The sequence below is a fragment of the Osmerus eperlanus genome, chromosome 27 (assembly GCF_963692335.1).
Source record: "Osmerus eperlanus chromosome 27, fOsmEpe2.1, whole genome shotgun sequence".
NCBI lineage: Eukaryota > Metazoa > Chordata > Actinopteri > Osmeriformes > Osmeridae > Osmerus > Osmerus eperlanus.
This window is the reverse complement of record NC_085044.1, coordinates 7,007,338-7,033,485: the sequence shown is the minus strand read 5'-3', so window position 1 is coordinate 7,033,485 and position 26,148 is coordinate 7,007,338. Positions and strand designations below refer to the sequence as shown.

General features: G+C 49.1%; 1 protein-coding gene across 1 annotated transcript; it reads left to right on the top strand.

Moving 5' to 3' along the window:
- Positions 1-1,070: 1,070 nt before the first annotated feature.
- Positions 1,071-26,148, top strand: adamts2a (ADAM metallopeptidase with thrombospondin type 1 motif, 2a). Its single transcript, XM_062453245.1, is given in 25 exon segments — positions 1,071-1,188; positions 2,136-2,533; positions 7,697-7,883; positions 11,665-11,730; positions 11,762-11,898; positions 12,202-12,226; positions 12,229-12,284; positions 12,559-12,715; positions 13,037-13,142; positions 13,386-13,529; positions 13,891-14,023; positions 14,318-14,431; positions 14,695-14,840; positions 15,000-15,175; positions 16,285-16,418; positions 17,535-17,658; positions 18,243-18,323; positions 18,576-18,739; positions 19,453-19,612; positions 21,824-21,956; positions 22,106-22,313; positions 22,633-22,762; positions 23,046-23,120; positions 24,007-24,061; positions 24,353-26,148. Coding segments are annotated over 25 exon segments (4,182 nt in total). The 5' UTR covers positions 1,071-1,103; the 3' UTR covers positions 25,341-26,148.

The window sequence follows — 26,148 nt, the reverse complement described above, 5'->3', positions numbered from 1 at the left end:
GGTAGCTGGCCTAAGCTGTGAAGGGAGGGGGGGAGAGAGGGAGGGATGTGTGGGGGAGAGGGGAGAGCTTTGAGGATGAGGGTGAGCTCTGAGAATGAGGGTAAGCTTTGAGGATGAGGGTGAGCTCTGAGGATGAGGGTGAGCTCTGAGGATGAGGGTGAGCTCTGAGGAAGAGGGTGAGCTTTGAGGATGAGGGTGAGCTCTGAGGAAGAGGGTGAGCTTTGAGGATGAGGGTGAGCTCTGAGGAAGAGGGTAAGCTTTGAGGATGAGCTCTGAGAATGAGGGTAAGCTTTGAGGATGAGGGTAAGCTTTGAGGATGAGGGTGAGCTCTGAGGAAGAGGGTAAGCTTTGAGGATGAGCTCTGAGAATGAGGGTAAGCTTTGAGGATGAGGGTGAGCTCTGAGGAAGAGGGTAAGCTTTGAGGATGAGCTCTGAGAATGAGGGTAAGCTTTGAGGATGAGCTCTGAGAATGAGGGTAAGCTTTGAGGATGAGGGTGAGCTTTGAGGATGGGGGTGAGCTCTGAGGATGAGGGTAAGCCTTGAGCATGAGGATAAGCTATGAGGGTGAGCTCTGACAGTGAGGGTGAGCTCTGAAGATAAAGGTGAGCTCTGAGGATGAGGGTGGGCTTTGAGGATGAAGGTGAGCTTTGAGGATGAGAGTGAGCTCTGAGGATGAGGGTGAGCTTTGAGGATGAAGGTGAGCTCTGTCTCGAACCCTGGATTGTTAGGTTTTCAGGCCCGCTATGCCAACTTGGACACTAGAAAGGATCCCGTCCCTAATCTTCAGAGACAGAAGGGTCTGTTATATCTTTAATTCAAATTGCACTTAAAGTCAAACTAATGCAGAATGTGTGTGTGTTGGAAAGAGAGAAACAGAGAAAGAAAGGGAGAGGGGTCAGGCTACACTGAAAAGTAGTGTGTGTGAAAAAGAGATAACGACAAAGACTGAGACAGAAAGAGAGAGGGACAGAGAGCTCTTGGCGGTGTGTTCGATAGGGGAGGGAGGGGGTGGTAGGCGAGGGGTGGGAGACGCTCTGTTGGATCGCTTATCTCAGATCGCAAAGTCCGCCTCGTCTCCGCGCGGTCTTCTACCCGGACCTGCAATGGATGGTACTCCTGGGTTAACGTTTTTTATTATTTTACTGCACTTAAATCCCACGAACGGACTTCATATCGCCAGCAGCATAGGTAGGGTATGAGGGATGTATTTGTTGTTTTATCGTGAATGTCATTGTTACAATGCGCTGTGAAGAAATATCGGTGTCTTTACACTTTCAGAGGCGGTCTAAGTTCAACCAGGTTTTCCAGCATTACTGCACATTTCGGTACTTTTCGTGACAAGATAATAACGTCTTGTCACGTTAGACTCGCCCAGACCAACTTTTTCCAAATGTTTTTCTCTCTCTGTTTTCAGTCTTAGGTTATGCGTCTGGGGAATATGATTCACGCACGCGGGCTCCTTCCAATCTCTGTTGTGCCGCGAGCCATGTACGTGGCCAGACATAACGTAGAGATTGTAAAAGTGTCGATTTGAACGGTGCAAGTTACTTGTTTACCGGCATGTGCAGGATAGCAGTCCCTATCCCCACACCGTCATGGTGTACACTGTAGCTCGATCCACAGACATATACATGAACTTGAACTTGTCACGTGGTCTACCTACCTGTCAAGGTGTTGTTAGGGCTCATGATGTTATTCAGACCATGTCAGCGTCACACACACACAAATTGGTTCTACTTTCTGCATTCCACTAAAAGGGTTTGATGTGGGAGTTTATAACGATGTCTGTCAAAAAACTGCCTGTGTGTGTGTCTGTGTGTGTTTGTGTGTGTTTGTGTGTGTAAGCGTGCATGTGTGTGTGTGTGTGTGTGTGCGCGTGTGAGTGACTGTATGTGTGTGTCTATGCTCATGTGTATGTATGTGTGTACATGAGTGTGTGTGTGTGTTATTGTATTGATTAGGGTAACCTTGCCTTTTTCTCTGCAGCATGTCCTTAGTGAAGGGAGGCTTGTGGTTGATATCTGTGTCTCAGTATTTGTGTGTGTGGTGTGTGTATAAGTGTGTGTGTGCTGTGTGTGTGTATATGCATTTATGTAATGTATTTATATCTGTGTGTGTGTGTGTGTGTGTGTCAGACTCTCTGCAGCATGTCCTGAGCGAGTACCGTCTGGTCAGGCCAGTCAGCAGCAACGCCGTAGGTCACTTCCTGTCGTGGGCGGTCTCTGCCCCGAAGCTGGACGAACTGCACGCGCGCCGACGGCGCCGGAGAGAGGCGCCGGAGGGGGGGAGGGAGGGGCCGAGGGAGGAGGAGGGGGGGAGAGGGACCCTCTACTACAACGTGTCGGCGTTCGGGCGTGAGCTCCACCTGCGAGTGCGCCTCAACCCCCACCTGGTTGCCCCTGGAGCCACGGTGGAGTGGCACGAGGACGACGCCACGCACTCCCGGCCGCTGGAGGGCGCCGACTGCCTCTATGTCGGCGAGGTGCTCAACATGGACCACACCTCCGTCGCCATCAGCAACTGTGACGGGCTGGTGAGTGGCGCCACAGGAGAAGCAGGCAGGCACGCACTTGCGCACGCACATCCACCCACACACACTGCTGGCGAGGAGAGGAGGTGAAGTGAAGGGGGTAGGAGGTCGGGAGCAGGTGAGGAGGAGAGGGAGGGAGGAGGGGAGGAGGAGGAGGAAAGGGGAGAGTGCCTTAACATCTGAACAAGCAAGTGAAGATAAAATGAATGTAGAAGAAGACTAGATTACTTAAATATGTGAATGTTGAGATGATATCACAACACAAAAGTTTCGACCAGTGGCAACTTATCACCTCCAGCAACAGAACCTTAAATTGGCTAAAAGCTAACATTAGTTGTTGCTCCTAAAAACAAACAAATGATGCAAACAAATGTAAAACATATAAACATTTCTTTTATCAAGTGAAATTATGCATGGTAACAACCAACTATGTACACATAAATCCACTTAGAGGCCAAATTGAGCTAATTTCACCATCCACCGGAATGCAGTCAGTTAGCAAGCCAAAGCTGGCCCCATGTTGGTGTCCAAGAGTGATTTACATCTGGTAAATACTTAAAGGCTCATGGGTATTCAGGGGATGTGTCTCTCCTTCATTCCATGATCCTCGTAAGGAAGAAGACAAGCAGATGAATTCTGACCAGCAGGTTTCTGCGTGTGTGTGTGTGTGTTCACATCACTTTAGTTTACCACCATGGTGAGGTAGTTGCCCGTCTCAGTTAACTTCTGCTGTCATCGGTACCTAACTTAGAGACTCTGTGTAGAGAAACTCAGTTGTGAAGCTCATTCATGGTGATGCAAAAGTTTTGTTACTCATTATTCCATTGTTAGAACGTGATTATTACATAGTTGTTAGCACATTTTTGAAGTGGTGTTCTGGAGGTAATTCACGTCTCTATTCCTTTTTATTACATGGTTATTACGGAGGTATTCCACGTTTTTTTACATGGTTATGATATGTTTAATGACACCTACATGCAGTGGAGGTCTTCTTGGAAAGTATATGTGTTCTGTCTAGATTTCTGTCAGTCAGGAATGCCAGGTCACTCTGCACATGAATCACTACAGTTTAGTTAGACTGGCACAGCACAAAACTGGAGAGAGGCTGGGGGTGTCTGGACTTGTATCCTATAGTTGTGAGGAGGAGAGTGTTTTAGTGTGTGTATGTGTCTGTGTGTGTGTTAGTGTGTGTGTGTGTGTGTGTGTGTGTGTGTGTGAGTGAGGGAGTGAGTAAGGGAGAGAGATGGACAGAAAGAAGAGATACAAGGAATGTGTGTATAGTGAGTGTGTGAGAAAGGGAGAGTGATGAAGTGAGATAAAGAAAAGAAGAGAGAGGGTGTGTGTGTTCGTGTTTACTTGTGAGTCTGATGTAGGCCTGCTCAGAGCACTCAGAGTTTAAACAGGCGGTACAGACAGGGCTATGACCACACCCACAGTCCACACATACTGGGTTCTAATCCCTGAGTCCACAGATACTGGGTTCTAATCCCAGAGCTCATATATATTAGTAGAGGAGTTCTGGTTCTGTAGTCTCTTTGTTGATTAATCCTGAGACAAAAAATAAATAAATCTAAACATTCTACATAACTTAACCGTTTGGGTAGAACAACGTATAGCATGGATTAGAAATGTCACTACAAGGTTTTATTTTTTATAACAAATTTAACAAACCAAAATTTGATTGAGTTTCCTGTGGCCGCTCAAATTTGGGACGTCATTAGAAAACCCAGGGCTTTGTCTCAGTTGGACAAAACAAATAAATAAAAAGGGCAGTATGTTTGCAAAGTCACAGGCCCCAAAACCAAAGTCCACTAAACTTTAGTAGACATCAATGAATTGGTCGGTCTCAAATTGGTGGCATGATATCATCAGACAACACCATGTGACACAGACTTGAACCTCATCGTTGGGACAGAAGCAGATGATGTCATCCTGTTCCGGGTTTTCCAGAGTTGGACCCAGATTCTAGAACGATTCTCTGCTCAAGTTGTCCTCTATGTTGAACACATGTAGACAAGATGTCACAACATCTTGACTTGAACAGACTTTCTCTGTCCTGTTCTCTCCAGTGCTTTCTAGGTTCTTCTCTGGGTTGTTCTCTCCTGTGTTCTCTAGGTTGTTTTCTTGGTTGTTCTCTGGGATGTTCTTGAAGTGGTTCTCTGGATGGTTCTCTAGGTTGTTGTCTCCTGTATTCTCTGGGTTTTTCTCTGGGTTGTTTTTGGTTCATTTAGCAGATGTTTTTTCTCCAAAGCGACATACTGTATATACAAAATACAGCAGAAGGTCAAGGGTCAGAAGTTTATATTTTTCAGTCAAGGAACAGTCTGTAGTTACCAGTATCGTATTACGTATAACGTATCAACTACCAGGCATGGTAAACAATAATAATATGTCAAATGATATAGGTGATTATTATGATATTATGTGTAGCATTGTCATCATCGTTGGAAACCAGCAGTGTTGGAACTGAAAGAGGAAATGCCTGATTGACATTTTCTACTGGAAAATATGCTTCTGGGCTTTTGCTTGACTTTGCAAGCGTGTGTGTATGTATGTGCGTTTGTATATGTGTGTGATTAGCAGTTTTTCCATGTAGTATTTGCCCTCCCTCATGATCCGCTTCTGTGAGTCAGCCAGCTACTGATCTTCTTGCCAGCTTCCAGCCCCTGTGTGTGTGTGTGTTTGTTCCCTATGTGTGTGTGTGTTCACCATATGCGTGTGTTTGCCATGTGTATGTATGCTTGCCAGGGTATGTTTCTGTGTTTGTATTTGTCTGTTAGCTGTGTGTATGGGATTAATTCGCTAGCTTGTGCACAGAGTGCTAAGTCTCCGGTCCCTGTGCCGTGTGTGTAAGTGTGTGTGTCTGCATGTGTGTTTGTGTGTTTATGTGTGTGTGTGTTCTACATCTATATAGTTTGTGTAATGGCAGAAATTCAAGCGGCACTGTGTAGATTTGAATAGTCAAGAGATGGCGGTTACAATAAATTTATTTTGCTTATACAGATCATGATTTAACAAAGTACTTTGTGATCAGTCATAACGAAGGAGGTGCTAGCCACAGGTCGTTCGCCAGAGTGATCCAGAACAACCCCAAAACCCTGCCTTATATAAACTTTAGATCAAATGGTTTTTCTGAACTCTGTGATTGGTCAGCACTGCTCAGTGACAGTTAAGACAATATAACCCCCCAGGTCAAGTGACCAAAGTCTTTTGATGTCACGGCTCTTTCTCTAAATGAGGACAGTAAAGATACCCTTAATGAAACATAAACAGGACACAGGACACAATCTCCTCGGCCAAAAGGTCAGGGCTGCTAGATCAACTGACCCATCTCCCTTTAGGCCACAGAACTCAAACATCCCCCAACCTCCGTGCCCCTAGCTTCTCAATCAGGCATCATAACCCAACACCATAAATACCTTAAGACCAACTGCAACATCCATTTGTTTAAACACAACCTCAGTCTATTAAAAATACATTCTTAGTAACTATATCAAAAAATGCCATCACAGTTTGCACACATATATAGTTCTCACACAGGGAACATAGGTTCCCTGTGTGAGAGAATCATTTTGACAGTGTCTCTAGCTGTATGTTTGACAGTCAGGGGTATAGTTTACTGTTATGGTTGAGGTTATAGGTCATGTCTATGGTAACGCTCCAAGACATCGCTACTGTTATCACGGTCAAAGCCTTAGCTCCACGGTCAAAGCTTGGTCTGTCCAGTGTGTGTCTCACTCAGCCTCAGCTTGTGGCCTTGTCCAGGTGGTGGTTGTGGTCACGGTTTTGTGACCGTCTTCAACGACCCCCTCACCCTACACACATGCACCTTCATCCACACACACACAAACTCTTTCTTCACACTTTGACCTCCCTGCTGACCCTTGCTTGACCTCTCATGGTCGACCAGGCCAGAGTGAGCTTACTCTCTCTGGCTGTGGGTCTGAACAATCCTCCTGCCTTCTGCCTCCTAACATCTACCTCCTGCATCCTACCTCCTATCTCCTGCTTCCTACCTCCCACCTCCTACTTTCTACCTCCTGCCTCTTGCCATCTTCCTCCTGCTTCCTGCCTTTTTCTTACTTCCTACCTCTGACCTCCAATGTCCTATCTCTCTCTCCTTGGCCCCATAATCTGCCTTCCTCAGAGACACAGGTCATATCGTTTAGGTTAAACTCTTATCTCTAGGGACCCTAGTCTTTCAGCGTGGCCCTTGAGTGAGTGTGTGTGTTTATGTGTGTGTGTCTGTGTTGACAAGGTGAATCTGGCCCCTCGTGTTATAGCCCCACACCTAGGATCAGCTGACCATCGCTATGGAGACAGATCTGGACCACAGAACCACTCCGTTGTTCTACCACAGAGGAAGGACGGCTCCACAGCCTCTTGTGTGTGTGTCACAGTGTGTTGTTTGTTCGTGAAGATGAGAAATTCTCTCCAGTTCCTGAGTATCTCCTCTTTCTGGGCTGTCCCCGTCGTTCCAGAACAAAACACTGCCTTCTGGAACCCAGATTCCAGATTTCTGCCTGTATTTTTCTGATTCTGACAGAGTAATGGTCTGAATTGGTGCTGCCAAGGGACTGTGAAGAAGTCAGACATGAGGGTCAGGCAACTAGTCAGTCAGTCTTTCAGTCAGTCAACCTGCCAGATAGCTATCCACCCAGGCAGCCATCTAGTCAGCCAGCCAGGCAGCCAGCTAACTTACCTGCCAGTTATCCAACAAGCCATCCATCTAGTCAGTCAACCAGCCAGCCAGCTATCTTGTCACTAGCTAACCAACCAGCCAGCCAACCAGCTAATCAGCCAGCCATCCATCCAGCTAACCAGCCATCGATCCAGATAACTAATCATTCAGCAATCCAGCCAACCAGTCAGCCAGCTAACCAGCCAGCCTGCTAACAAGCTGTTTTTTGTGTGTGTGTGCATTTATGTTAGCATTTGTATTGTGTGTGTGTGTGTGAATAGTTGTATTGAGTGTGTGCTCTGAATGTGAACCCCATACATCTTAACATTCTCAACTCACTCTCTCGCTTTATCTCTTTCTCTTTCCTCCCCCTGGCTCTCCTCCTACCACTCGGACCCCTGTCCTCCCTCTCCCCCCCCCCCCTCTATCCCCTCCTCTTCCTCCCCCTCTATCCCCTCCCTCTCCTCCCCCCCCCCCCCCCCCAGGCTGGTATGATTCGTACCAGGGATGAGGAGTTCTTCATCGAGCCCCTAGAGAGAGGGGGAGTGGTTGACGAAGATGCGGGTGTGGCCTATGAAGAGGAGAGCGGGGGCGGGCGACGTCACATCATGTATCGCTCCTCTGCCGTTCGCCGGCCACCTGTCAATCAAACTGCTGACTTCTACCCCCGAGGTGAGACAGACGCTACAGATACACCTGCCGTGTGTGTGTGTGTGTGACACACACCCTCTTTCTGTCTCTGCCTTTCCCCTCACACACACACACTACGCACACATACCAAAACTGAACTATGTGTTTACAGTAAACCGTAAGAATTCAACTTGAACTTCGGGAGATTATTAGTAATGATCATGTTTAATTTCAAGTGAGTTCAATGGAAGGGTGGAGAGGAGGAGGGGAAGAATAAAGTGGGAGCAAGGAAAGGAGGGAGAGGGGGACGGGAGGAAGGAAGGGTTTAGTTATCACTTACGTTAGAACTTACTAGGATGAGTGTCTCGTTCTCTCTGAAAGACTATCGCTAAACATGTTGACGTTTTCTAGGAATGCTGCCAGCACACTCATTAGAGCAGTCACACACACACACTCACACACACATTGGAAGCTGGAGGCTGGGGAGGCTTAGACGCAGAGAGCAGAGGAGAAGCAAGGGACAGGAGGAGGAGAGAGGAGAGGGAGAGGGAGTGGGAGAGGGAGTGGGAGAGGGAGTGGGAGAGGGAGAGGGAGTGGGAGTGGGAGTGGGAGAGGGAGAGGGAGTGGGAGAGGGAGAGGGAGTGGGAGAGGGAGTGGGAGTGGGAGAGGGAGTGGGAGAGGGAGAGGGAGAGGGAGAGGGAATGGGAGAGGGAGAGGGAGTGGGAGAGGGAGAGGGAATGGGAGAGGGAGAGGGAGAGGGAGAGGGAGTGGGAGTGGGAGAGGGAGAGGGAGAGGGAGAGGGAGAGGGAGAGGCAGTGGGAGAGGAAAGTGAGGGAGATGAGGATGGGAGAGTAGTGAATGTCTTCTGTAACAGCCAGGAACTGAGCAACAGCCAAGTGCTACGTGGCAGACTGAGTACTGTTATACTGGGGGAAGAAAGAGAAAACAAGGAGACAGAGAGAGAGGAGGAGAGAGAGTGAGTTCAATGTTGCTTTTGGTGTTGCTTCTATAGTTAATTGTAATGTAAATGTAAATGTAATGTAAATGTAATGTAAATGTAATGTAAATGTAATGTAAATGTAATGTGATACTGGTGTTGTAACTGTAATGTGATAGTAACTGACTCTGTGTTTCAGTGGAGGGGGCAAGGTGATCAGGTTCGGTTCAGTATTAGAGTAGGTGTTGATGGCCACGTTGAGGGTCAGGGGTCAGGGCCATGGTCAGGGCTCAGAGAACATAATAAATCTTGCCCTCCTTTCATCATAGTTTCCCCCCCAACACCTCTGGGGTGGGGTGGTTGGGGGGTCACTTCCCCTTGCAGATTAGGACAGGGGGTGTGTGTGTGTTTTGTTTAAGGGTGTGTGCGCTTTTGTGTGTGTGTGTGCGTGTGTGTAGTGTTATCTAAGAGTGTGTGTTGGTGACCTGGTGTGTGTCTGTTTAGGTTTATTTAAGGATATGTGTGTGCCTGTGTGTGCGGAGAGATGGATGTGCGTGTGTGCGTGTGTGTTGTATCTGTTTCTCCAGCTCTTTCGGTTTTTCCTCACACATGTTTTCAGTCAAAGCATCTCCTGAAATAACAACATTCCATGTGTCTCTGGCTCCTGGCTGGTCCCTGTATTCCTGACAAACCCTTCAGCTGACGCTATGCTCAAACTTCCACTTGATCCTTCCTCCCTTTAGGAAATAGAAGGAAACATTTCGGACATAAAGTGGGCAGGAGGTCGATTTTAGGATCTAGGAGGTAGGGTTTATGACCTAGGGTATGGAGTAGGGTTTCGGAGATGAGGGATAAGGTTTGGGATCTAGGAGGTAGGGGGTGGGAAGTAGGGTTTATGACCTAGGGGGTAGGAGGTAGGCTTTTTCGATTCGGGGGTTGGAAGTAGGGTTTAGGAGATAAGCAATATGGTTTAGGGTCTAGGGGCTCGGAGTAGGAGAGGGTTTTGGATCTATGGGACCGGTGGTGGGAAGTAGGGTTTAGGATCTAGGGGGTAGGATTTAGGATCTGGGTGGGGTATAGGGTTTAGGATATAGGGGGTAGTGGGTAGGGGGTAAGGTTTAGGATGTAGGAGGTAGGGGATATGGTTTAGGATGTAGGAGGTAGGGGATATGGTTTAGGATTTAGGAGGTAGGGGTTGGGTTGAGGGTGCAGGGGGTAGGGCATAGGATCTAGGGAGGTAAGGGATAGGGTTTAGGGGTCTTGGAAGTAGTGTTTAGGGGTCTACGTAGTTGTTTAGGATAGACCCAGAGGGAACACACACACATCTGGAGGGGATTTGATGCAGAGCAGAGAACATCAAGGGGAGGAGGGAAAAAGTGACCTCAACTGGACTGGTAGTCTCTTGCATGCAGGCATGCAGTTTAATCTTTTTGTCTCTCATTTTCGCTCTTACTCTTGTTCTTACTCCTCTCTCTCTCTCTCTCTCTCTCTCTCTCTCTCTCTCTCTCTCTCTCTCTCTCTCTCTCTCTCTCTCTCTCTCTCTCTCTCTCTGTCTCTCTGTCTCTCTCTGTCTCTCTCTGTCTCTCTGTCTCTCTGTCTCTCTCTCTCTCTCTCTCTCTCTCTCTCTCTCTCTCTCTGTCTCTGTCTCTGTCTCTGTCTCTCTGTCTCTCTCTCTCTCTCTCTCTCTCTCTCTCTCTCTCTCTCTCTCTCTCTCTCTCTCTCTCTCTCTGTGTCTCTGTCTCTCTCTCTCTGTCTCTCACCCCGCTCTCCCAATCTCTGTCACTCATTTCTCTCTCTCGATGTCTCCTTACTGAATTAATCTTCATCATCATCATAACCTCCTCCATCTTTACCAACATCATCCCCTCCATTATCATCGGCACCATCACGAGCTCCACCCTCATCATCACAACCACCATTATCATCTTCGTTATCTTCCCCATAATCACCATATCATCCCCACAACTATCACTACCATCACCACCACCATTGTCAACATCATAATCATCATCTTTATCTTATCGTCCATCATCATCATCATCATCATCTTCATCATCTTCATCCTCCTCATCCTCTCCAGTATAGACAGGGAGACCTGGCTGTGTGTATCTATTAATATAGAGTGTGAGGATGTGAGGAGGCTGTACCCTTGGAATATGATGACCTGGCACTTTGTTAAGCCCCTGTCAGCTGACACCATGATACCTCCTGGACACAGCCAGGGTGTGTGTGTGTGTTTGTGTGTTTGTCGTGTGTTTGCAAGTGTGTGTGTTTGTCTTTGCAAAATGTTTGTGTGTTTTTGCGAGTGTGTGTGTGTGTGTCTGCTGAGGTAAGTCTTTAATGGCCTGGAACGGAGGCTGGGGTGTGAGATGAAGGTAACCTGAGAAGAGGGTTGAGGGTCTGCAGGAAGGGGGGTGTCACTGTGTCGCTTCACTGCCCACGCTGCTGAGGTTGCCAGGTCTGACTCTTGGACTGATCAGCTGATCAGTACTTGCGCATGTGGGCATGTTGCAGCATACCCAGTGGGCAGGGTTGCCAGATTTGGAAAAGTTGCCAGGTTGGAAAGGGTTGTCAGGTCAGGCCAGGTTTCTAGGCATGCAGTTTAATCTTTTTGTCTCTCATTTTCACTCTTATCTCTCTCTCTCTCTCTCTCTCTCTCTCTCTCTCTCTCTCTCTCACTCTTGCTCTTTTCTCAATTGAATTGTATTGAATATGCTTTATTGGCATGACTGTTCAAGTTACTAAACATTGTTGCCAAAGCAGACCACAGTGAAGGGGGTCCCTAACCCCTAATCCCTTTAAGCCTCTTTCTTTCTCTCTCCCTCTCTCACCTCCCTCTGTCTTCCTTTGTTACTATAAATCTCTCTCTCTCTCTCTCTACTCCAGGGTCCATACTGGGTGGTCTCAGGGACCTGGAGAGCCTGTCCAGAGAGCTGTTTCTCAACCAGACTCAAACCCAGACCCCGAACCAGAACCAGTCCAGGTGGGGGTCGAGCCCGGCGGCAGGTTGAGGAGCTGGAGTTGTTCAACATTGAGGTTCTGCTGGGGGTGGACTACTCTGTGGTCCAGTTCCACGGGAGGGAACATATACAGAAGTACCTGCTCACTCTTATGAACATAGTAGGTCTCTCTCTCTCTCTCTCTCTCTCTCTCTCTCTCTCTCTCTCTCTCTCTCTCTCTCTCTCTCTCTCACACACACACACACAGTCAGGCACACACACTCTCACACATTTGCTAACTCTCGCCGACACATGTGTGCGCACACACACACAGTCACGCACACACACATTTTTTTTTTTTACCTGTCTGTCTGTCCTGTCTTTTGGTCTGTCTGTCTACCTGCTTGTCTTGCCGGTCTGTCTGTTTTCCTGTCTGTCTGTCTGTCTACATGTCCATCTGCCTACCTATCTGTCTGTCTTGCAGGTGAATGAGATCTACCAGGATCGCACTCTGGAGCTGACATCAACGTAGTGCTGGTCAGAATTATCATGCTTTCTTCTGACAAGGTACACACACACTAACACTTTCACACTTTTATACACACACACACAACCACACTCATACACACACAAACCACACTCACAGACACTCTCCTGTACAAACGTGCACACGTGCACACACAGGCACACACACGACTCAGGGTGGTGTGACACAGCATAACAGCCTCTACAGTCCTTGTTCCCTCTCCAGGCTCTGTGTTAGAACGTGGATCAGAGGGCTTGCTAGTTCGATTCCCCCCCCAGTGACGTGGTTCTGTCCTGTGGGTTCTGTGTTCTGAAGTCCATGTCTCTGATCGAGCTGGGGAACCCATCCCAGAGCCTTGAGAATGTGTGTCGCTGGGCGTTCCTGCAACAGAAGCCGGACAGGGCAGACGCAGAGTACCACGACCACGCCATCTTCCTCACGCGGCAAGAGTTTGGTCCCTCCGGCATGCAGGGTAGAGGACACGCTAGGCGCACGCTATTCACACGCTACGCACACGCTATGCACATGCTGTTCAAACACTTCACACGCTAGGCAAATGCTGTTGACATGCTACTTGCTACACATGTTACACATGCACATGCTACAGACACACACTAAACACACGACATACATTCTCTAAGGACACGCTACACACACACAACAGGTACACATGACACCACACAAACACTACATACACACACACACACACGGTATACACATGTTACGGAAACACGCACAGGTTACAGACACAGATACCGCTACTGATCCTATGTCTGTGTGTGCGGTCGCCTAGGTTACGCCCCTGTGACAGGCATGTGCCACCCAGTGAGGAGCTGCACCCTGAACCACGAGGACGGCTTCTCCTCCGCCTTCGTAGTGGCTCATGAGACAGGACACGTGTGAGACACACACCACATACACACACCAGACACACACCATACACACACACCATACACACGTATATTCACACACACACACACCATGTACATACACCATACACACACATCAATACGCACGCACTTGAACACAGACACGTACACAGACTTCTATAAACACACACACACTATACACGTATACATACACACTTCTACATACAGCTATTCACACACACACGTAGCAGTGCTGACTGTGGAGTGTTGCAGGCTGGGTATGGAGCATGACGGCCAGGGTAATGACTGTGGAGACGAGGTCCCCATGGGCAGCATCATGGCTCCTCTGGTACAGGCCGCCTTCCACCGCTTCCACTGGTCCAGCTGCAGCCACGAGGAGCTGCAGAAGTTCCTCAAGTAGGTCCTGACCCCAGAACGCCTGAACCCTCACTCTTGACCCCTGAACCCTCACCCTAAAACCTCCTGTACCCTCACTCTAGAACCCTGAACCATTACCCCTGACCCTTCACCACTGACCCCCTAACCACAGACCCCATGAACCCTCCGCCCTCACCCCCTCACCCATAAACCCTCTCCCTTGAACCCTGGACCATCACCCCTGAACCCTGACCTCTCACCCCTGACCCCCTGAACCCTCAGCTCTCACCCATGAACTATCAATTCTGAACCCCTCAACCATGAACCCTGACCCCTGACATATATTTGCCTGCATTGTGATTGGAAGCCACCGACGGCTGATGCCTTCCCCTTCTTCCAGGACGTACGACTGTCTCCGTGATGACCCGTTTGACCATGACTGGCCGGCGATGCCCCAGTTGCCTGGTCTCAGCTACTCCATGGACGACCAGTGTCGCTTCGATTTTGGGGCAGGCTACAGCACCTGCACGGCGGTGAGCTCCCTGGGCAGCTGAGCTGGGGTTGTAGGACTGTCCGGTTTCAGTGGAAGTCAGTGTGTTTGTGTGTTTGTGTGCAGCCTGTTTTAAAGCCGAGTGTGTGTGCAACCCGTGTTTAGCAGTGTGTGTGTGTGTGTGTGTGTGTGCAGCCTGTATTTAGCAGCGTGTGTGTGTGGGTGTGCAGCAGCCTGTGCTACAGCAGTGTGTGTGTGTGTTTGTGCAGCCTTTGTTGAGCGATGTGTTGTGTGTGCAGCAGCCTGTGTTTAGCAGTGTGTGTGTGTGTGTCTCTAGTACAGCACCTATGACCCGTGTAAGCAGCTGTGGTGCAGCCACCTAGACAACCCTGTGTTCTGTAAGACCAAGAAGGGCCCGCCCATTGACGGCACCAAGTGTGGACCGGGGAAGGTAGGTCTCTCTCTTTCTGTCTTTCTCCCTCTCTTCTTCTTGTCCTGTATGGTTGTTAATATGCCCAGGCACTGCAGATGTCAGTTAGCTATATAGCTAACTCTGGCTCAATTGTTGTATTGTTGCATGGTCCCTGTTAAATAAACAAAGAAACTAAACTAAACCTTTTTTCACCTCTCTCTACCTGTTGCACACCTCTTCTCCCCTCTCTCCTTCTCTCTCTCTCTATACATGTCTACATCTCTGTATCCCCCTTTCCCCAGAACTGTTTTAAAGGTTACTGTATCAAACTCACCCCTGAGATCCTAAGGCATGATGGGAGTTGGAGTTCCTGGACCAAATTTGGCTCCTGCTCGCGTACCTGTGGAGGAGGCGTCCGCTTCCGCACGCGCCAGTGTGACAACCCAGCGTGAGTACACAACAACTAAAACAGCAACAATAACAACAACAACAACATTGACAACGACAACAACAACATTGACAGCGACAATAAACACAAAACTTAACAAGTAAACTAGAAGGAAAAGACACCAACAGCAACAGCCCTTCTCTGTGCTGACCTCCCCAGACCATCCAACGGAGGCCGCACCTGCTTTGGAAACAGCTATGAGTTTGAGATGTGCAACATGGAGGAGTGCACTAGGGCCCTGGCGGACTTCAGGGAGGAACAGTGCAGGATGTGGGACCCCTACTTCCTGCACGAGGAGAGCAAGCACCACTGGCTGCCCTACGAACACCCCGATCGTGAGACACACACACGCGCGCACACACAAGAGCACGTGCTCACACCCCCACACTCGTGTAATGCTCGTACGCACACGCGCACACACACGTTCAAAGACATGCGTGGACGCTCACACATTCTGGACACACACTCACACACGCACTGTGTCTCAGAGGCAGGTACTGGGGAGGATCAGATATGTGTTAAGTGGGAGTTGAGTCAGTGGAGAGCTGTGAAGGATAAACTTACTCTCCTCGACCAATCACATCCCAGATCTGCAGACGGGAGTCAAAACCATGACGACCAGCCATAAAGTTAGAGTTACATAAGGAGGGCTGCTGGGAGCACTGTGAAAACACAGAGAAGAGAGGAAGAAGAAGGAGGGAGAGGAGGAGAGGAAGAGCAGGAGGAGGAGAGGGGGAAGGACAGAAGGAGGAAAGGGAGGAGAAGCTGTAGGGGGAGGAGGAGAGGAGGGGGAAGAGTAGAAAGGAGAGGAGGAAGAAGAAAGGGAGGAGCAGGAGGAGGAGAAGTAGTAGAATGAGGAGGAGGAGAGGAGGAGGAGGAAGAGGTAGAGTGGGACAGGAGAGGGAGGAGGAGGAACAGGGTGCAAAAGAGGGGGTCGTTGAGTTGAACTGGTTGAAACTGATATGATTGTGTGCGTGTGTAGCTGTGTTGGTGTGTGGCTGTGTGTGTGTATGTGTGTGTGTGAGTGAGGAAAGTTTGGATAAGGACAGGTGGTAAAGTAATTTGTCATGAACATTATCTGGTTTGTGATTTGACCTGCTGTCGTTAGCTGTGGATCCTAGAGACATAGAGAGAGACAGAGAGAGGGAGATAGAGAGAAAGAGAGACACATAGAGAGACAGAGAGATGGAAAGAGAGCGACAGTCAGAGAGAGGACCACTTTCAGGCTGATCAGATTACACATGGTGTCACATTCCGTTTCTCTGTGCCGTTACCGACAGAAGATGAACATGCATTTCATAGAAACATAATAACACAGTTGATTGATTTTGATCAATTTTTCATCCTTCCCTCTCTTATCCTTTCATTCCTTTGTTCTCCTCTCATTTCCTTTCCTCTCCTCTCTTCATCTCTCCTCCTCTCCTCCTCTTCTCTCCTCTCTAAGATGATGAGAGGTGTCAGCTCTACTGTCAGTCCAGGGAGACGGGGGACGTGGTCGCGATGAACAGAATGGTGCATGATGGGACACGCTGCTCCTACAAGGACGCGCACAGTGTGTGTGTCAGAGGAGACTGTGAGGTACGTGTGTGTGTGTGTGTGTGTGTGTGTGTGTGTGTGAGAGAGAGAGAAAATCAAACCAGGACAGACTGTCACTCTGCTAATGTAGGGGAGGTGGTTTGGAAACTGGGGTTCCATCCCCTCATGTAGACCCTAGGTCTCCTGGTCTAATGGGTGCAGGGTGCTCCTGTGTTACAGCAGTAAGGGCTTTGAACCCGAGTCTCCAGCAGAGGAACCAGAGCCAGATGGGTGATGATGTCATCCCCTACAGCTCCTTCTGTCTCAAAAAGTTACTGAGCTTTTCCACATGCATCTGCCAGACCTACTTATACGGCTGGAGACCGCTCTCCAGCACTCTCTCTCTCTCTCTCTCTCTCTCTCTCTCTCTCTCTCTCTCTCTCTCTCTCTCTCTCTCTCTCTCTCTCTCTCTCTCCCTCCTCTCTCTCTCTCTCTCTCTCTCTCTCCATGTCTGTTTCTTTCTGTGTCCCTGCTCTCCAGCACTCTCTCTCTCTCTCTCTCTCTCTCTCTCTCTCTCTCTCTCTCTCTCTCTGTTACTCTTTCTGTGTTTCTCTTTGTTACTCTTTCTCTCTTCGCATGTTTCACTCTCTGTTTCTCTCTTTTTTCTCTATTTTTCTCTCTCTGCTACTCCACCTCCCTGTTACTCTATCTCTCCTCCTGCCCTCCATAAACACATGTAACTTCATTGTTCAGGCCAGTTTCTGGGAAAGCAGGTTTATAATATTTTCCTTTCCGGAAATTTCCAGAATGTTTCTTATGACTGTATAATGTTACACAGAAGTCCTGAGAGAGCTATCTTAACACTCTCATAACTAGTGTGCGTGTGTGTGTGTATGTGTGTGCGTGTATTTGAATGTGTGTGTACACGCGTGTTCCCGCATTTGGATGTGTTTGTGTGTGTTTGCATGTGTGCGTACGCACATGTATGTGCATGCATTTGGATGTGCGTCTGCATGCGTGTGTGTGCGTGCGTGCGTGCATGCGTGTGCATGCTCTTGGATGTGTGTGTGCATGTGCGAGTGAGTGTATGCATGCGTGCGTGTTTGCCGGCGTGCATTTGCATGTGTGTACGTGTGTGTGTGTGTGTGTGTGTGTGTGTGTGTGTGTGTGTGTGTGCAGCATGTGGGCTGTGATAACCACATAGCGTCAGACCTGCAAGAGGATAAGTGTGGCGTGTGTGGAGGAGACAACTCCAGCTGCAAGATCATCAAAGGCAACTTCACACGCAGCACCAAGAAACTGGGTAAGGTGACACACACACTCTCACTCATACACATACACCGTGGTCCCCAAGGAGCTCACTCAGGCTTTGACCACGTATGGGCGAAGGAAACAGCACAACCAGGGACAGTTCAAACCTGGGTAGGGTATTTATTAAATAAAACACAAAACTAAAGTAAAAAAAATTAAATAATACTTTGTGGTGGAGGGAAAGGTCCACTGCCAGGCCCAATCTTACTGGTGGTTCTATAAGCCTGACGAAAGAGGGGAAACAAGGTGAATTATCTGTCCAATGCAGCTCCCACCGTTATTGCTCTCCCCCCTGCGCCCCTGTACTGGCCAGCTGATACACCGCGGCTCGCCCTGATTAGCTGACAAGGTGCAGCTGTGGTCCTCGTTAGCCAGGCGGGGAGCGGGCTTCTGTGGTACTTGCCCCAGATCACCTGACCCCGAGCTCCAGGGTTGCCACAACACACACTTTCTCACATACAAACACACCAGCATACACACTCACACACACTCTCTCACATACACACACACTCTCACACACACCTAGTCTCTGTCTAACACACACACTTTCAAACCTGGGTGGGTGTTGTTTCCTAGGTTACCTGAAGATCCTGGAGATTCCTAAGGGGGCCAGACACCTGCTGATCCAGGAGTCTAAGGCCACACCGCATATCCTAGGTATGTCCACACGTACACCTTTACACACCTTTACACACCTTTACACACCCCACCTCACACACACACACCTCAAACACACATCTTTTCACACCTTTACACATCATGCCGCAGATCCTGAGTATGTCTACAAACACACCACATCACACACCACCTCACATACACCCTAACGCACACACACGCACGCACACACCCCAACACAAATACACTTAAAGTGTAATATTACACAATATTTCATAATCATGTTTCCTGTAGCGGTAAAGAACCAGGTGACAGGCGACCTCTTCTTGAACGGCGAGGATGATTTCCCAGAATCCCGTGTGCTGATTGAGAAGGGTGTGGAGTGGGAGTACCAGAATGATGATGACATGGAGACCGTCCAGAGCATTGGTCCCCTACGATATGGGGTTCTAATCATGGTGAGGTAACCTAGAATCTAGAACATGGAACCTAGAAAATGGAGATGATACAGGGTTCTAGTCATGGTGAGGTGGAACATAGAACATTCAGAGCAAACAGGAATTTAGTAATGGTGAGGTAGAACCTAGAACATTCAGAGCACACAGGGTTCTAGTCATGGTGAGGTAGAAGCTAGAACCTAGAACATGGACCAGTTACAGGGCCCTATTTAAACGATCTGAAGCGCAAGTATTAAACGCAAAACGCAAGTAACTTTGTGGGCGGAACTCAGGCGCTGTTGCTATTATACCGGCGGGATAAATGATTCTTGCACCCATTATGGCCAAGCATGCACCCTTAAAATAGAATCTGAATAACGCGCCACTGACTTTAGACTGCGTTTTTCCTGTTCTGTGGCGGAATTGTTTTTCGAAAACTGCAAAATAGCACCAGGGAACGTTTGCACAAGAACAGGCCTCCTCTTTTCGCTGAACCGTCCCCGGGAGCGCAAGTTCATTCCCTAATTTACCGACGTGCGTCTGTGGAGGGAAAAGTTCGATGTGCGTCAGGTGCAAAATAGGAATGATACCTGCGTCGATGTACAAAGTAGAACCTAAAGGTAGAAACTTAGAACTTGTTTTCTACAACATTCAAAACACACAGGGTTCAAGTCATGGTAAGATGGAATGTAGGACCTACAGTAACTTCCATGTTTCATGGTGTCTGTTTGTAGATCCGTTCCCATGAAGACTCCAAGGTGACGCTGTCCTACAAGTACATCCTCCATGAGGAGCTGCAGGTCTCCATGGAGACCAACCTGCTACAGGAAGACACAGTGTTCTTCGAGTGGGCACTGAAGAAGTGGTCCCACTGCTCCAAGCACTGTGGAGGAGGTAGCTATGTCTCTCTCTCTATCTCCCACTCTTTATCCCCCCCCCCCCCCCCCCACCACCCCACCTCTCTCTCTATGTCTCTTCTGAGAGCTGGTATGGTGTTAAGGCTCTGGCTCTGACGCTTTTTCTTTCTCTTTTATCCGTAGTTGTTGGTTTCAAAGTGGTCACACACCTGTTTGGACTGTTTTATTGACTGGGGTTGAAGCGTTTGTGTGTGGGAGCTGCCTGGATGGTGAAGGTAGGAGGTGCGAACTGTACACCCAGGCCATGGAGCCTCTACTGGGGTTGCATCTCATGAGTCTGTGGGGAAAGGGAGGAAGGCCTCAACACTAGCATAACCATCTCTGCCCCTGCAGATGACAGTGTTAGTTGGTGGAAAGCAGGGTGCGAGGTTACTGCACGACAGTCTGATGGTATCTGAGGGGGGAGCTGAGGTAAAGTGGGGCTGCTGTTGGCGAAAGGAGGCCTATAGGGAGGAGTAGCTTACCTAGACTCAGAGGAATGTGTCAGGAAAAACTGGGGATAGTGACTCAGGCTTCCTGTCCTGAAAACTTCCAGTTTTCGTGGAAGTGCCTCCTAACCCAGATGTTGTTTTGGAGGCTGGTACTGATCATCAACAACTGGGCAGTATCCACTCTGGTACCGGCTGGCCGTGCTCGACCCTTCACGGGGCCTCCTAGGAGATCTCCAGAGGAAGCTTGTGGATTTCTTTTGATCAGGTTACCGCTGGCTGGAGGCACCGATTCTGCACCTGACTGTGGTTGGGGGGGGGGGGGGGGGGCAGGGTCTGGTCGATATGGAGAGGAGGGCGGCAGCAATCCAACCGCAAGCCGTCCAGAGACTATTGGGGACCTGGGAGACAGCTGCTTTGGGGCCAGGGCTCACACCCTCACGGAGGAGGGGCATAGAGACTCGGCGTGGGAGGAGCCCATTTTCCCACAACCCAGTGTGACAGCTGTTGTACACAGCTTGGGTCAAAGTGAAGAACTTCAAGGCCTTGCAAGGAGTTGAGCGTCACCAGTGGCAAGTGCTTTTGGGGTAGGCCAATGCAGAAAGGTGTAGTTGGCGGATGCTGTATAAGCCCCCCATTCCCAAAAGGACAGGAGATCTGCAATGAAGGATGGTTCATAGGGCTTGTAGGGTTACTGTGACCAACTGCTACTCCCGGTGTGGAGGGGTGAGGGGAGCCCTTTGTGTGGGTGGAAGGAAACTGTTCTAGGCATTTGTTTAGGGAATGTAAACGCGTTAATGCAGTGCTAATGCTGTTGGAGGGGATAAACATCAAGCCGTGGTGGACTATTTATGTAGAAATGCTTAAAATGTGTCTCCCATCCTCCCACACAACCAGTGCTAAATGTGTGCTGCTGAATTGTTTATGGGAATGTCAAGCTGCCAAGCTGGCCATCACATAGGAACCAGGTGAGGGGATTGGTCTTACTGACCCAGGACAAATGCTCAAGGTTAGGCAAGGTTAGGGGGTCTCTGCATGTCGTGCAGGAGAGTATGCATGTGTTCTACTGAGGAAGCAGGGTAATGAGTTTGAGAGGGTGTGGTGTCTTGGATGTTTACATGCAATTACTTGTATGTCATTTGGGGTTTTTGTTTTGTGTCTGTGTTGGGTGGGGTTGGAGGGGAGAGAAAAGGATAGTTTTAGTAGAGCGTTTTTAATGTGTGAATGTCTCAATAAAGAGCGTCACAAATTGACTTCACTTTGTCTCTCTCTTTCCCATTGATCTAAGCGCTGTGGATAAGGTAGTTTTCTCTCTTTCTCTCTTGCTGTCTTCCTTTTTGGTGGTGTTGTGTGTATGTTCATGCACTTTTGTGGTGTTGTGTGTGACAGGTAAACAGTTTTGTGGTGTGTGTGACTACAGGTTTACAATGTTGTGGTGTTGTGTGTGACTACAAGTAAACAGTGTTGTGTGTGTGTGTGTGTGTGACGACAAGTAAACAGTGTTGTATGTGACTACACAATTACAGTGTTTCGGTGTTGTGTGTGACTACTGGTAAACATTTTTGTGTGTGTGACAATGCTCCAGGTAAACAGTGTTGTGTGTGACTACAGGTAAACAATGTTGCGTGTGACTGTGCTCCAGGTAAAACAGTGTTGTGGTGTTGTGTGTGACTGTGCTCCAGATAAACGGTATTGGGGTGTTGTGTGTGACTGTGCTCCAGATAAACGGTATTGGGGTGTTGTGTGTGACTGTGCTCCAGGTAAACAGTACACCAGGTTCGGCTGTCGCAGGAAGGCAGATGGGAAGATGGTCCATCGGACGTTCTGTGTGAACATCAACAAGCCCAGAGCCATCAGCCGTGACTGCAACCTCAAACCCTGCTCACACCCTGTGTAGGTGCAGGGAGTGGGTGTGTTTATGAGTGTGTGTGTTTGTGAGTTTGTGTCTGAGTTTGTGTGTAAGTGTGCATGTGATTGTGTGCATTTGCGTGTGTGTGTGTTTCCAAGACTCCTTGCTCACACCCCTGTCTGCGTGTGTCCAGCTGGAAGGTGGGGGACTGGGAAGACTGCAGCGCCCCCTGTGGTAAGACGGGGGTACAGACGCGCTCTGTGCGCTGTCTCCAGCCCCTGCTGGACGGAGGCCAGCGCTCCATCCACTCCAAGTACTGCAGCGATGAGCGACCGGAGGGAAGGAGGCCCTGCAACCGCCATCTCTGCCCCGCGTCGTGGAGGAGCGGGCCCTGGTCTCAGGTATGGCCATGAGAGTGAGTGTGTGCGTAGAGGACAGGGGGGCAGTTGTCTGTGTGTTTGTGTAGATGGAGTAGGTAGGTGTGCGTGTGTATAAAGGGAAGGGGCATGTGTGTGTGTTTAGAGGAGGGGGCAGATGTGTGTGTGTGTGTGTAGAGGGAGGGGACAGGTGTGTGTGTGTTTGTGTGTGTGTGTTGAGAGAGGAGGCATTTGTGTCTGTGTGAGTTGAGCAAGGGGGTAGGTGTGTGTGTATACGTGTTCATGCACTTGTGTGTGTGTGTGTGTTTTTATTCATGCGTGTGTGTGTGTGTGCATGTGTCAGTGCTCGGTGTCCTGTGGCAACGGGACTCAGGAGAGGCAGGTGATGTGCTCCACGCCTGACAATTCTGCAGGACTGTGCCTGGATAGCAAGCCTCCCACCACCCGCCCCTGTAGCCTGGTCCCCTGCTCTGGTGGGTCCACACGCACACTTAAACACACACACACACACACTCAAACACTTACACACACACAAACGCTCTCTCACACACACACACAAACACTGGACAGCAAGCCTCCCACCTCACGCTTATGTAGTAAGTCCTACACACGCACATGTGTATGCAAAGACATGCACACACACTCTCTTGCACAGACACACATAATATACATTCACATATACAAAGATTGTCGTTTGGTTGTTTGAGTATTTTCCATTATTCCTTCAGAGTTTAACTGTTTCCTGTTTCCTGTCAGGTGACCAGCGTAATTTCCTGATCCAGTGGCTCTCCAGAGCCAACCCGGAATTCCCGGCACCCAAGATCTCGTCCAGTAAACGCCCAGTGTTTAGCTATGCCCCTTGCGCTCGACGCTGCATGCTCCTGATGAGCTGGACTCTTCCTCTCCTAACCCTGAGCCTGACCTCTGACCCCTGACCCTGACCACTCCTCTCTCTCTGCCTCTCCTAACCCTGACTCCTTCTATCTAGGGCCCCTGACCACTCCAGATTTTTCCTCTGCCTTTCCTCCTTCTCCTCTACCTCCTTCACCTCCTCTTCACCATATAAACAGTGCAGTGGGACTATGGGGTTTTATTTAAGTTTTTGTGTGTGTGCGATGAGGAGGAGGAGGAGTCTATAATTATCATGTTACTTAATGTATTTACCAGCTCAGAGAGACAGAAATTACATCAGTTGACTGTCTGTAGTATGTGTAAGTGTGTGTGTGTGTGTGTGTGTCAGACCAATGAGACTGTGTATATCCAAACTGTGATCTTTGAACCTGAATCAAGATCGACCTTCTAGGACCTCAAGTAAAATCAGTTGTTCTTGGAGACCAAAATGGCCGCATGACCCCAAGGTCTTCTGGGAGTTGTGGTTTGATACCGACCTCACTACTGAAGAGATCTGGAGGAAGACCTCAGATGTTTTGGGTTCGATGCTCTCAATGACCATTCCTAGACTGCCTGGTTCTGGCTCTCTGTGGAACTGCTGAACTAAAAGACTGACCATTGATGAAACCGAACTCCATGTTTCTATCTCTGTCTATTAAACCTCTTCCTCTCAGACTTTATCTCTTTCTGTCTTCATTCATATCTCTATCTGCCTCGTCCAGCTCCTCTCTCCTGAATCCAAACACCACATCTGGAATTTCACTAACATGGTTGAAGGCATCTGACCCAAAACCTAACCATCAGGGTTGTTTGTGTTCCACCACAGGGCAGCGCTGTAAGGGGGACAAGTCTGTGTTCTGTCGTATGGCGGTTCTGAGCAGGTACAGTTAATCTCTTATTCTGTAAATCATCAATTCTTTCCAAAAACCCACACCAGAAATGCTGTCTACCGTTTGAAATCAAGAACTGTTTGCTCCAAGACCTTGATTCTCTATCGGGGTTCTCTGTACCAGGGTTCTCCGTACCTGGGTTCTTTGTTTTGGGTTTCTTAGTTCCTGGTTCTCAGGTCCATGTTCTCTATCTTGGTTCCCAGTTCCTGGCTTCTCAGGCTTGGGTTTTCTATCTGGGTTCTCAGTTCCTGGGTTCTTAGTTCCTTGTCCTGTGTTTCTCAGGTATTGCTCCATCCCTAGCTACCAGAAGATGTGCTGCAGATCGTGCAGTGATGGGAACTTCACTAGTGGGCTCAACCTCACTGGACCCTGGTTCTACACCACAGAACCAACTCGCTCCAACTTCACTGGATCCTGGTTCTACACCCCCAACCCGGCTAGCTTCAACCTCTCCAGGACCCACAGCACAGAACCAGCCCAGTCCAAACCCACCTGGACCCACAGCCCCAGGCTTGTGCCCACCAGCCAGCCCCCTTCTCCCACCACTAGCCCCCCCACCACCACTGACAGCCCTGCCCCCACTACCGACAGCCCTGCACCTACCCCAGACTTTGTCTACGTAGAATATGAGGACTATGAAAATGAGCACTCCACCACCCGCCTCACCCCCGCAACCACAACCAGACCACCCAGGACCAAGACCAGAACCAGGACCACTGTCCTGCCTGCCACCACCAACAGAACTACAACTCCCATCAGGCTTAGCGAGAAGGTCTCAGTTCCAACCCGCACCACTACAGCCTCACCCATACATCCCAAGGTTCCGCCCAGCAGCGACCAATCAGCAACCGGGACTAGACAACTACCAGAGTCCTCCACGACGCCTCTGGTTTGGGGTGGTGATGTCACACAAGTCCGGTTGCCCCGAGTAACATCGTTACCGGCCACTTCCCAGCCGAGACGTAGGATCACCATGACAACCAGACCGCCAGGACGGGCAACCATCCCCCCCAACCGCACCCCCACCATCGCTAGCTTGTCTCCAAAGGCGGGGGAGAGTCGGGAGGACAACAGTGTGGACCAGGTGACCTACAGGGTGGTGGGTGGGGAGAACCAGGTCTCCATCAACGCCTTCGTGCCCCGGAGGAGACCTCCGACGCCCCTATTTAGAGAGAGAACGCAAAACAAGCGCATCCAGGAGCTGCTGGCAGAGAAACGCAGACAAGATCTGTTGCTGCGCCGGGCCAAGAGGAGGCCAGGGCCGCCCTAAGATGCCAAACACGCACACGCACACACACAGGCACGACCACTGATTCACACACATACACTCACCATCAATCCCCTCTCAAAAGGGATTTCAGAGGGGACTCTTTTGGACATTCTGCTTTTAAACATAGCATGGCGAATTGACACCACCGTATCCCTACTGCAGATCCACTCTAGACACCCCACAGTCCCTCCCGCAGATCCACTCTAGACGCCCAGCAGTCTCTCCCGCACATCTACTTTAGACACCCTGCAGTCCCCCCCGCAGATCCACTTTAGAGCATTAATTGCACATTTTTGATTCGCTGCTTGACGATGAGGAGAAATACAATGGTTCTTTCTCAAATAGATGTTGATATGTTGTTGTTTCATGGAAAGAGCAAACCGATTTATACTTTCAAAAGCACTTCACCAAGGCATCGCCAGTGTATGAGTATGTGTAGGGTTCTGCATGAGAGCCAAGACTCACCATGTACAGTACATTTAAAAAAATAAATATTTAGCAGAAGCTTTTATGGCAACATACAAAATAATGCATATAAGGAAATTACAGCAGAAAATCAAGGATCACAAGTTAGCAAGTTAGCCTGTAGCCATGCCCGCAGCCAAACACAGAGCTGTGTCCCCTAGCGGTACATGTATATATGACTAGAACTCTGATATTTATTGAATTGTCAGTAGACTTCCTGTTTGGAATTTAGGGACTGTGGGAGGCTGCAGAATATTGTGTGTGTCCCCAGTACCCTAACAAGATTCTGACGTGTTGTGTTTGTTTTGTTTGATAATTTAATAAAGTTGCAAATGAAAAGTGA